This window comes from Thamnophis sirtalis, unplaced genomic scaffold (genome assembly GCF_051295495.1).
Source record: "Thamnophis sirtalis isolate CommonGarterSnake01/CBP01778 unplaced genomic scaffold, rThaSir2_p1.2 scaffold_7, whole genome shotgun sequence".
In the NCBI taxonomy this organism is placed as follows: Eukaryota; Metazoa; Chordata; class Lepidosauria; order Squamata; family Natricidae; genus Thamnophis; species Thamnophis sirtalis.
The window spans coordinates 13,096,011-13,108,678 of record NW_028261387.1 but is presented as its reverse complement, the minus strand read 5'-3'; the positions used below and the strand labels follow the sequence as shown (position 1 = coordinate 13,108,678).

Genomic DNA, 12,668 nt, shown 5'->3' with positions numbered 1-12,668 from the left:
TATGCACATTCTCAAATGGAGTCATGAAAAATAGAAATTTACTAGTAAGATAATGACCATATTCAACAGTCTACTCCTGAAAAGTCTTCCATATTCAAATGAATACTTTCACATCAAAACAGCATTTTGTTTCTAAGCAGCATTTTTGGACTTAGAAAAAACACAAGGTGAATGTTATAAATATGATGTGGAAATAATAGTAGCAGTATTTTAAAATCTCATGGTTAAATTACGGGGAGGGGAGGAAATTATGTAAGATCAATAGACTGTAGAATTTACCTTGATGAAGCAAAAGCGAATATATTTTTCAAATTGACCTTTGGTTTCTGGGCCACAAAATGGACTCAGAGGAATAGCTGACAGTTTCTGAAAAAATTAGATAGAATTAATTACAAGCTTACAGGACATTAAAAAGGATTTTTTTTATGTGGCAACTATTTAAATGAAGTTTTTGGATGTTGCCTTTTATTTCCATTTTTGCTTATGCTACTAAGGAAGATCTTTTCTATGTTAAACGCCAAGATTCAGAATTGGAGATAAAAAGTTATGCACATTTATGGACCTATAACTTTTCACTCTGCATCTCTATATCGGGATTACCTGTTTCAATTTTATTTAAGATATTATAGTTAGATATGAAATATGAAGGGGAAAAAAACCAGAACCTACCTTAGATTTAATCATCCATTTCACAAATTTATAATCATAAGATTTATCTTTTTCCATGTCAGACAGATCTATACCTTTAAAAAATAAATAAATAACACTATTTTCCAGTACAGAAACATCAAATAGGACAACTCCACATTTTTGCAGATACACAAAATCAATCTAGGCTGGGGAAATAATGTGGGAACGGTTTTGTTGTGTTCCTTTCCCTATATATCCTCTGAAGCAGTATACCAGCAGTGTCAAACTCAAGCTGCGGGTTGCTTAGATCTGGCCCCATAGGACCGCCCTGAAAACAGCAAAGGACCAGCCCGCGGTGCTTCTGCCAGCAAAACCAGCGCTTTTTGCTGGCAGAGGATTGGAGGAAGACGTCGCAGGATGGCAACTGTCACAGGAAGCCCATTTTTGGAAGCCCGTTTTCGCTGGCAGAGCGCTGGCACCCCCTAGGCGCCCCCGGCATGAGTGATTTTGAGCTAGCCACACCCATCTTGGCCATGCCCACCCTGGCCCCCTGAAATCAAACACAATCCTGATGCAGACCTCAATGAGATTAAGTTTGACATCCCTGCAGTATTACTAATGTTTTCCTTTTATGCAGACTGGTATATAGAAATATTTTGAGGACCCACCATACAAATTAATGGCCTGGTACTTACGAGCATCATGGTATACATCTGCAAGACACTAAATGTCTTGAAGCCATCAACCTGAATATTTTTTTTTTCATTTACGGTGCCAAACCTCTGAATCAAGAACTCAGGTAGCCTTCACTACAGGTAGTCCTCAACTTACAACCATTTGTTTAGTGACCATTCAAAGTTAGAACAGCCCTAAAAAGTGACTTCTGACCATTTTTCACACTTAATGACTGTCGCAGCATCCCGATGGTCATGTGTTGTGGCCCAGCAGGAGCCGATGGAGCTGCCACCAGACTCCGACAGCGAGGGGCCCTATGAGTCAGCTCTGGAGGATGTGAAGGACCCTGGGTAGGGTTCCGACTCGGAGCAGGGCGCAGAGAGGCTGGTTGGCCACCAGAAGGTGCCTGAGACTTGGACCAGTGGGGAGGAGACAAGGGAGAGTGATCCGGATGCCAGCAGTGAATTGTTCCTGGATGCCCGGCACCGAAGAGCTAATAGGCATCAGGAACAGTTGCGCAGTTACAGGAGGTAATTGCACTCAGCTGGTGGTCATTAGGCTCCTCTCCAGACTATAAAAGGACTGCTTCTGCACACGCCCTTTTTGTAGAAGTCAACGCAGGAACTAATGTTGGAGAACATTATTGTGAGCTTGGCAGACTGGATTGCTGCCCAAGCTTGTCTGTGCCGGTTTGCTGCCAAGGACCTGTCTGTCTGTTAATTAAATGCCGTAACTTATCTTTGGCTCAGAGTGTGTTGGTGTGGGACGAGGGGGGTCAGAACAGTCATGTGATCAATCTCAAACACTTGGCAACTGGCATGCATTTATGACAAATGCATTGTTCCCCGGTCACTATCTGTAACCTTCCCAGCCAGCTTCCAGCAAGCAAAGTCAATGGGGAAACCCAGATTCGCTTAATAACCACATGATTCACTTAACAACTGCAGACTTTCACAACAACTGTGGCAAATGGAACAAAACTCACTTAACTGCCTAGCTTAGCAACAGACATTTTGGGCTCAATTGTAATCACCTGTACAGATTTCTTTCTCCTATTACCTTTCTGATACAGCTTCAATTTTGGTGAAAACAACCTCCTCCGAGCCATAAATTAAGAATGTCACTAACCTAGTGTGGACACATCAACAATCATAAAATATCCTCCCTCGGGAATTACAGGCTTCAGTCCAACTTCCAGAAACATCTGAGCCATTCGGTTTCGTTTAATTTCCAGCTCTCTAGGCAAGGAGTAGAAATAGCACTCTGGATCATCCATGCGTTTGAAATCTAACAAAAAGCTTTGGGCTACAGCCTCCTGAAAAGCCAAACCCATTAAGAAAAAGTTGAAATAATCAACATAAATCAAAGACGCCTATGAGATCTAAGTTGAATGATAATAATGCTATCTTTAAATCTCAAAATTGTAATTGTTTTTCGCTAAGAGTGCTCACCAAAATAGATGTTCCATTCACAAGAAACATATCGGGACCTTATTCTATCGTTGGGCTACATTTATTTGAAGATATATTTTTTTTCTTTCAACCTTCAGCCTCATTATTTTAATTAATTCAGTATGTATTTGTGTTCAACTTTTGTCAATAATATTATTCCAAATTGTTTAACCAGGATTATGGTTTTAGGATAATATAAAATTATTAAGGGATCTACAATACCATTTCATAATTTTTAATTATGAATAAAATCTAGTCATCTATTCACATTCCTCTCTTCTTCCTTGGAAAAGGAAGAAGTGTCCCAAATACTTATAAAGCTTAAATCTAACCACAAATATACAGAACACTACACTCTAATATAAAGATTGTTTATAGGTGATGCTTTGCCAAATTAGAATTGTCTATAAAATTACTTGATATAATTGGCTATAAAACTACTGGATAAGTTTCACATCAGCAAAAGTATTATATAATGATTCTCTTTTCCACTACAGTATTCATTTCTCAACAAATGAAAACCGAAATGGAACAGATTTTTATTTTCTCAGATAACCAAGAAATGGTTATTCCAATGCTGATTCACACTGGGTCTATTCCTTAAAGCAGTGTTTTTCAACCACTGTGCCGCGGCACACTAGTGTGCCGTGACATAGTGTAAGGTGTGTCGTGGGAAAAACACCTGCCTATATTGAATATAGGCACAGAGTTAAATTTTTTTAACATTTTCTAATGGTGATGTGCCTCGTGATTTTTTTCATGAAAAAAGTGTGCCTTTGCACAAAAAAGGTTGAAAAACACTGCCTTAAAGAACCCACCTACTGTTATTATTTAGCGTATGATGTATCTTATATTGACTTGCAATATACATTAATATTTCACATAGATTAATGAAACACAATATGACATAAATGTTAAAAAGATATTCAAATATGTCTAGGCCATGTTACCACTGAAACACAGCATCATTTATATGGGGGGGGGAATCAGATAACACACTTACTATTTGCATCCATATATTTCTTCCTTATCAGTTTTAAATCCATACTTTCCATATTTCTGACCTCCCAAATGTGCAAAATGTTTTACAAAAACATCATTTCCTTTGTATGCTTTTGTACTTACTTGTAATGGAGTTGGGCATGTATAAATGGTATTTTGTTGAACAACCTGCAAATGCTTTATCAGATGTGAGGGACCGATAGACCAACCAATCTGAAATGAAAGATAAAATATGCATTATTTGTTGACTGTTTACTTTCATTTACAAAACAACAAATTCTAGGAAGCACTCAGGCGTACGCTCCTTTCATCTGTGTCATGATATATACATTGTGCCTGCTTTGCAGATAAATTCACAGAACTTATAATATACAAAAAACATTTATTTTCCCACAGAATCCCCATCAGTCACTGATAGGCAACTGATATACTTAGAGAAGAAGAATTTTCTTTCAGTGGATGAAAAATTTTCTCCCTAAATCTTTTACGAAGTTATTATTGGGTAATGGAAGACAATAGAATCAGAGATTCAGAGAGCAGTAAACCCTTTATTTAAAAAGATACTTTTTTAAAAAAAAACCACCAAGCTACACTTTCTAGAATTAAACATCTATTTTGTAAACAAGTGGCATATATAATGATCTTTAAAAATACATATACATACATCATTTATGTCTCTATAAATTTCCATATGTTGACATATTAAAATTCCCCTATGGTCATGCCTATTTGAGATTTAACAGAGATCTTAAAATTTATTTGTATACATATGGGATTTATATATGGGATTTCCTCAATTTTTATTTCTGAATGGAACCTTTCGTGATATATTTCACTATAGTGGTAATGTCCCAAATCTCACCAGTATATTTTCAATAGAACTGTGGGGATCAAAATGCAGAAGCATGTTCTAGAATTAGATTTAGTTCTTCATTCAGTAGTACCCATCTTTAAATTCAAATTAGAACTACCATATGAAATATACAGCTGGACATATATTACAATTTAAGGTTGATAACAAAAATCTCTTGAATTCAGTTCTTTTCAGCTTTTAATTTTTTAAAATGTCTTTGAGCGTATATAATTTGCAAATATTGGTCTACATTCACTAGTCTCGATGTTCTAATTCAACACTACCTAAATATATGACTGTTCATGGAAGCAATTTCTAACTAAATCCATTACCTTCCAGCCAGTTACACTGTATGTTTTTCCAGCGCTGCCTATTGTTACTGTTCTCTCCCACATTCCAGGCAAAGTAGCTGTTCATATTAAAACAAGTTGATTGATATTTTATTTACGAAAAATTATATTTTGTCCTTCTGATACATGGTCACCATTCAGTAAATTACATTCTGTAGAGATACCAAATTTCACTTTACAAACAGATATCCATTAAAACGACACGGTAGAAATGATTGTATTTATGATCAATAAAATAAGTTCAGAGCTGTAAATAATGGCGCAAGGTGGCGCAGTGGTTAAATGCAGCACTGCAGGCTACTGCTAGATCAGCAGGTCAGCGGTTCAAATCTCACCGGCTCAGGGTTGACTCAGCCTTCCATCCTTCCGAGGTGGGTAAAATGAGGACCCAGATTGTTGGGGGCAATATGCTGACTCTCTGTAAACCGCTTAGAGAGGCCTGAAAGGCCTATGAAGCGGTATATAAGTCTACTGCTATTGCTATTGCTATTGCTAATGAGCTGGAAGAAAACTATCTGACAAAGATAAAATTATTTTTCTAGTTCACAAGGATATGTATAATAAAAGCTTTCTATGATACAAATTAGCACTGAATTAAACCAGTCTTAAATGTCCATTCCCCAGATATGAGTTTGGAATGTATTGGGGAAGTTGGCCCCAAAACTGGTTATTCAGTTTTAGCGGATTTAAATACGAAGGTTATCATGGAACATTTGTTATATGAAACAAAGACTTAAAGTGCTTTCATATCCAATCAGATTCAAAAATAATATCGGTAAGACAACATACAGATTCAAATCAGCACTATCCCTATGGAGCTATCAGGAGAATCCTCATTTACCACATGCATTAAGTTTGTCAGCACAACTTCCATTTTGCACAAGGCAGATAAGAAAAGTGATTTAGTATTCTACACGAGAGGAAACTATCTTGATGACAGCACAAAGAGCGTACCGATTCCATGTACTATCACTCACGGCCTCCATTAAGAAGGTATTGGAGAATTATAACTGATGCTGCAAATTGATGCAATATTCATTTTCATGATACATGTGTCACTTCAATTGATGGAATATAAGAAACTTAATACAACTCTGTCTCTAGGGAGAGGATTTATGTTCTCTTCCTTGTATAAACTTCACGTACAAAATAAATAAGCTAAAGAAAAATCGCTTTCTAGGAAAAATAGGAGGAATAGTTTGTTGAGTTTGTAAACATAACTGTCATCTATACCTAGGTTTTACAATCTGAAACTGTTCCATGGGATTTGCTTAAAAGTGCCCAAGAAGAAAGAAGTGTACGTAAATTAGAACTTCATCTGAAATGTTTTATACGGAGTTTTCTATGCATCCTATTTGGTGCAATAAAAATACCTTATGAGATTACACACACACACACTTTTCACAAAACACCAAAAAATAAATTTACATAAAGAATGTGACATTCTTTACATGCAATCCTATAAAATAAGAATGTAGTGAAACAGTATTTGCTGATTTGATCTCTTGGCTCAGGCCTTTGGCAAATGGTTGAAGTTGCTTTTTTATATTTTCATTGTATCCCATCTGAAGTTGTTATCTCAGTTGTTGTCTTTGTTTTGCAACGTTTTTTTTTCTTTTTTTAATGTTTTTAACTATCTGTAAACTTCCCAGTCACTGGGAATCGGGCAACATATGAATTTAGTTGAATAATAAATGGTAGTAATACCAATGAAAATATTCAATTAATTTTGACAACAAGCAGTTTTAAATTCCCGTTTAAATATAACATTTCATTAATGATTGGTAGCACATAAATAAATACCAAACCTATTATGGGTTACGCAAAATAGAAATAAGGGAAGGAAGCTCCCCCATTGCTGGATGCATTTAGACTGAGACATATAGCCATCTCTCAGAAATGTCCCTTCACTGAACAAAGGGTTCAAACTTCTCCTTCCAATTCTTATTGTTTTATGAAAATAATTTAGCAGTCAGGGATTCGGCTTTTATGGCGTGAATGCTTTTATAGACATTTCAATGAACGTATGGTTTCATTTTGCAACAATACAGTCAGTCTAATTTTCTTTTTGTAACTCTCATGTTTCCCTGACACTGCTTCTTTTCCCCATTAAAAATCAGCTAAGGAGGAAAAAAAATGGAATGGCTGCAAAAAAAAAAAATCATTTGACTAGTGGGACAAAGAAATATTTGTGTGGAACCATCCAAAGTGGATGAAAGTAATGAAGCTAGAATGGCTCAGATAAACAACAGGTAAGTGTATCTATACCTCCACTGCCTGGAAAAAAAGATGGAAATAAATAGAATTTCATCCAAAGTAGAATGAAAAATAAGTCTCCAAAAACTGTAAGCTCTGAAACATATGTTGTAAAAATCACCAGATGGATATCTTTTTCTGATAGCAAATAAATCCAACCTTGAAAATCACTTCATCCCACCTACTGGGTGAATGTATATCTAATTAGAACTGATGGAGTTTAAAGTACTAGCAATAAATCACTATCTAAGAGCAGAATGTCATACAGTAATCATTTTGCAACTATAAGTTTTGGGGCTCTGCCAGCGGGAAGAAAATTAGGAGTTAAAATATTCAGTTACCTTTGGGGAAGCCAAACAGTAATTCATCACAACAATTCAAACATATCAAATAGCACAATTTGATCATGTCAAATAATGTTTGGATGGGTTTGTCTGGGCTCGGAAACTACACAGGGTCAAATTTGATTACTACCTGGAAAAGACATCACCAAAAAGCTGCAAACTAGATTGGGAAAACTTTGAAGAAGGCAACGAGACAAGACCCTGCTGCATATCTGCAAAGAAAACCATGTTGATGTATGCATGTAATCACCCCCAGGAGCTCAACTCAAGCTTGAAAAATTCTTTCATTGAATTATGTAACATTTACATATATAATAACAATAAAATTGCATTGAATTACTGTTTCCCCAAAAATAAGACAGGGTCTTATATTCTTTTGAAAATAAGGCTTGGCCTTATTTTTGGGGACGCCTTATTATTTTTGAGGTGCAGGAGGCCCTTTAACCTCGCCCATGGTCTGTGGATCAGCTGATCCAGAGAGGGCCGGAAGTTCTGTCTCTGTTCTCTCACCCACCACCCACCCCCAGGAAATGGCAGGGACCAGCTGTGCATGCACGTAAATATTTTAGGGGAGGGCTTATTATCAGGGGAGGGCTTATTTTAGCACATGCGCTCAAAAGCCTGATTGGGCTTATTATCCAGGGAGGGCTTATTTTCGAGGAAACAGGGTATATGACTTACTTTAAGTCAGATACTTAATATTCTTCAACTTCAACATTATTTTCTAAAGCTAAATGTGTGTGCCTTTTTGCCTTTTTAAAAAATATTATAATTAACAGGCAATATTTCATTTTATTTATTTATTTATTTATTTATTTTATTTATTTGTCTTGTATGCCGCCCACTCCCGGAGGACTCCGGGCGGCTCACAAAAGACAAGGGAAAGGGGGGAACGAGACAAAGACAACATATTAAAAACAAAACCAACATTAAATAAGGTGGGGAGGGCAGAATGGGACAACTCGCCCCAGCCGACTCTCCCAGGCCATCTCGCCGCGGTTATCTCCCCTCAGCCAACTCGCCCCAGGACAACTCACAACAGGACAATTTAATGTGGAATCACTCAAGAAAGGGACAAGCAGCTCACCCCAGCCTTGAGGGACTTCTAACTTGAGAAGGTTCAAATCTAAAGCAAGACAAGGCCTGCTGCAATTCACTTGTCCCTCTCTTGAGTTATCCTGTGTTCAATTGTCCCGCAGCAAGTTGCCATGGTGAGCGGACCAAGGCGAGTCGGCCGCAGAGAGTTGTCCTAGAGTCTAGACCAGTGTTTCTCAACCTTGGTGACTTTAAGCTCTCGCTGGCTGGGGAATTCTGGGAGTTGAAGTCCACAGGACTTAAAGTCCACAGGACTTAAAGTCGCCAAGGTTGAGAAACACTGGTCTAGACCCTTTCCATAGCCCTAGGTCCTTTCGTATATAATTCTAAAACAAAAACAGTTAATTTTTGGTTTAGAATTATATGCGAATCCATCCAATATGATTTATCATAGTAAATCCGACCATTATACCTTATTTAACACATCCTGGTTAAAGGACATAGGTTTAGCATTACCTATGATACAGCCATATTCTCAAATATTTATTTATTTAATCATCCATTTTTTCATTCATTAAATTTATATGCTGCCCCATCTCACTCTGAAGAAGAAAATATAAGGAGATATAAACATGTTTCCTTTTTGTTCAACAGCTAAATTCAAAATATTTAATATTTTTAAAAATAAGCTTTTTACTGATAGTTTTTCAAAAAAACTACTATGTAGTAAAATTAGATAAAATCTATTTCTTAGAAGCAGTAACCAAAATGTGTATTTAGATTTCTCATCATGTACCATTTATACCATTTTAAATTTTAGTACCTATTTTAATATGTTTATTTCCTGTATAAACTATCCATTCATACACCTCATCACTGATGCACAGTGTATCATACTTAATACAGAGATCAGCAATTATCTGGAGCTCTTCTTTTGTATAGACCTAAAATGGAAAGAGAGAAATATATTCAATATATACTGAGAGAGAGAGTGAGTGAGTGAGTGAGTGAGTGAGTGAGTGAATGAGTGAGAAACTTCAAAACAGGATGCTTACCTTTCCTATGGGATTGTGAGGGGTATTCAATATAATAGCTTTGGTCTTGGAATTAAATTTATTTGCAAGCTCAGTTGGATCCAAGATCCAGTCACCACTAGAAGCAACTTCTCCATTCACAGATCTCTGGAATAAAACAGAACATATTTTATTAACTGCTAGGACTGTCAATTGCCAAACCTCCTAAACTGATAGATTTCATTGTTATCAAGACTCAACAAATAAAACCAAATGGATGATAAATAATTAGATATCTCCCTCTCTGTGTCTCTCTGTCTCTCTGTGTGTGTATCTCTCTGTGTGTGTCTCTCTGTGTGTGTGTGTCTCTCTCTCTCATTCCCTCACACTGAACATATTGTCTTGGGGAAAAACAAAGTAAAAAAAGGGAGCAAATATGAAAGAAGTTCATAAGGGTAAAAACTGTTAATTTTTTTTAACTTTACTGAAAAAATGCCTGTCAATTAGTTTGACACAATTTTTTAAGAAGGGCCTATTACAGAGCGAGATTTGAGTTGATGGATTCCATGGCAAAAAGGGGCACATCCATCGCTCGACATATCATGAGAGGACTTGCACATGTGGCCCCAGACACTGAAAATTTTACTCATGTTTTGCTCAATTGTCAATTATATGCCTCCCGCGGGTTCAGATACTTATCATCCACATTGTAAAGAACGGTTCCACCACAAATCCGCGAAGCCCTTATCCGCGGAGACATAAACGCGAAGACTAATTCGCGCCGTTCTAAGCGCTAAGGAAAAACGCGACCCTACCGCGATGACATAATCGCGGAGGGCAAAATCGCGCATTCCCAAGCACTCAGTACCCTAAACCTAACCCTAAACGTAACGCTAAACCTAACCCTAAACCTAACGCTAAACCTAACGCTAAACCTAACGCTAAACCTAAACCTAACCCTAACCCTAAACCTAACCCTAAACCTAACCCTAAACCTAACCCTAAACCTAACCCTAAACCTAACCCTAAAACAAACCCCTAAACCTAATCCTAACTCTTACCTTAATTGAAGTCGGCTTTCTGCCGCGGCGCCATTTTAAAGCGCCCTTCTGTTGCCGTGGCGGTGATGACGCATGGTGATGATGTCGCGGCTTTAGCGCCACGATTTTATCACCACGATTTTGACTAGCGCGGTTTTGTCGTGCCACGGGAAAGAACAGCTCACTGGGATCTGAACCACAGATTGCCTAACTTTTCACTTGCACTCAAATGTACATATATTGTAAGCAATTTATAATCAAAGCAGCAATCATTTGATTGCTGACTCCTTGTATTACCACACATGCGCTTTATCTCCATATTTCCCTCTTTTATTCCTATTCCCATAACCAGAACCAGGTCATATATCTTATTTTTCATTTTGTACACTAAACTACACCATTCCTTTATTAAGGAAAACTCAAGAGTTGCATATTCTGTGTGTGTGTGTGTGTTTGTTTGTGTGTGTGTTTGTGTGGAGAGAGAGAGGGGGGGGAGAGAGAGATGGATGAGAGAAACCATTAATATTAAAATAGGTAGGGGTACAGAATTAAGGATACAATAGTCCTACTATTGATTTTTAATTAATGCTGAAGGAAATATTTTCTTAATTTCTTCATATTCTGTGTGTGTGTGTGTTTGTGTGTGTGTTTGTGTGGAGAGAGAGAGAGAGAGAGAGAGATGGATGAGAGAAACCATTAATATTAAAATAGGTAGGGGTACAGAATTAAGGATACAATAGTCCTACTATTGATTTTTAATTAATGCTGAAGGAAATATTTTCTTAATTTCTTATGTTTTAGGTAAAGAAATGTGAACAATAGTTGCTATCACACCAGATATTCAAAATGTAGGAATGAATTAGGCAAGCTCTGGATATTCATCCCTGCCTTCTTTTCTTCCCACAAAGCTTTAAAGACAGTTCAGAAGTTTCTCTTAATTTTCGTTTTCTTGTCACCAAAACCACAGTACTCACATTTCTCAAAGGTATAAAAACAGGTGTGGCTCCTGCCATCCTCACCATGGGCTCGTAACAGTCATAGAAGGGTTCAATTATTATTACCTAAAACAAAGATAAGCTACATGAATAAGGGGTTAAAAAGTGAGCTATTTTTTTCTAATGTCAAAAGCAGTATTCAGTCTGACTTAATGATAACTGTACACATTTGTAAACATTTCCTGTATTAAAGCAAAGTGTTTTGCAGGCAGCAAAGAGGGATGCTATGCAGGGGTGGGCTTCAAAAATTTCAGCAACGGGTTCTTTGCCCATTTGCTAGGTGGGCGTGATCATGGTGGGCATGACTTAGTCAGCCTCATGTACCACAGGGGGTGGGGGGGTGGGGGGGTGGGGTATTTTCACCTTCCCCAGGGTCTGGAGCCCTTCCTCCAGCCTGTGGGAGGACGAAAACTACCTCCGCCAGGCTCCGGAGGCCTTCCAGGTGGCCCATTTTTCCCCACTCACCGAGCCTCCACGTGCGCCCTGCAGTTACTTCGCATCCAAAACGGGCCATGAGGAGACTCCTGGGAGGCGTGGGAGAGGAGGGGTGAGGTGGGAGGGACCAGCCAAGGGTGGGATTTTGAGGTTCTCCGAACCGGCGATATTATTAGCTACGGCTTCTCCTGAAACCGGGCGAACCCATAGCAGCCCACCCCAATGTTATCTTAAATAACAGATTTTCTCAGTGTTTCTTCTTGTAAAATACCATAGCTATTCCACATTTAGAAAGAATGTGTTATGAAAGATCAGGTCTACATATGAAGGTTCAATTCAGTTGATTTTAATCCTAAACCTTCTGCAAAGGAATCTTCTTAACTAACAGTAAGCACCTGGCTAGATAAGGCAGAGGTGTGTTGTTACCAGTTCGCACTGGTTTGGACGAACCAGTAGTGGAAATTGGGACTGGATCGCCAAACTAGTAGGAACAGCAGGCTGGCCAGGTCTCCGAACCAGTTTCCCAGTCACTGCTGCCGTTGCCTGCTTCTTTTTTAGTCATTTTTTCATGTTCTGCGCATGCGGAGAA

General features: G+C 37.9%; 1 protein-coding gene across 2 annotated transcripts in view; it reads right to left on the bottom strand.

The window, feature by feature from the left end:
- KYAT3 (kynurenine aminotransferase 3) overlaps positions 1 to 12,668 on the bottom strand; it is a 29,211-nt gene that overhangs the window by 1,340 nt on the left and 15,203 nt on the right. For both annotated transcript variants that reach the window (XM_087719334.1, XM_087719335.1), the window contains 8 exons: positions 11,624 to 11,710; positions 9,652 to 9,777; positions 9,420 to 9,540; positions 4,944 to 5,020; positions 3,882 to 3,971; positions 2,434 to 2,620; positions 670 to 743; positions 280 to 366 (listed from right to left, as the gene is read on the bottom strand). In XM_087719334.1, the coding sequence (XP_087575460.1) occupies positions 280 to 366; positions 670 to 743; positions 2,434 to 2,620; positions 3,882 to 3,971; positions 4,944 to 5,020; positions 9,420 to 9,540; positions 9,652 to 9,777; positions 11,624 to 11,710 (849 nt within the window). The remainder of the gene's footprint in view (positions 1 to 279; positions 367 to 669; positions 744 to 2,433; positions 2,621 to 3,881; positions 3,972 to 4,943; positions 5,021 to 9,419; positions 9,541 to 9,651; positions 9,778 to 11,623; positions 11,711 to 12,668) is intronic.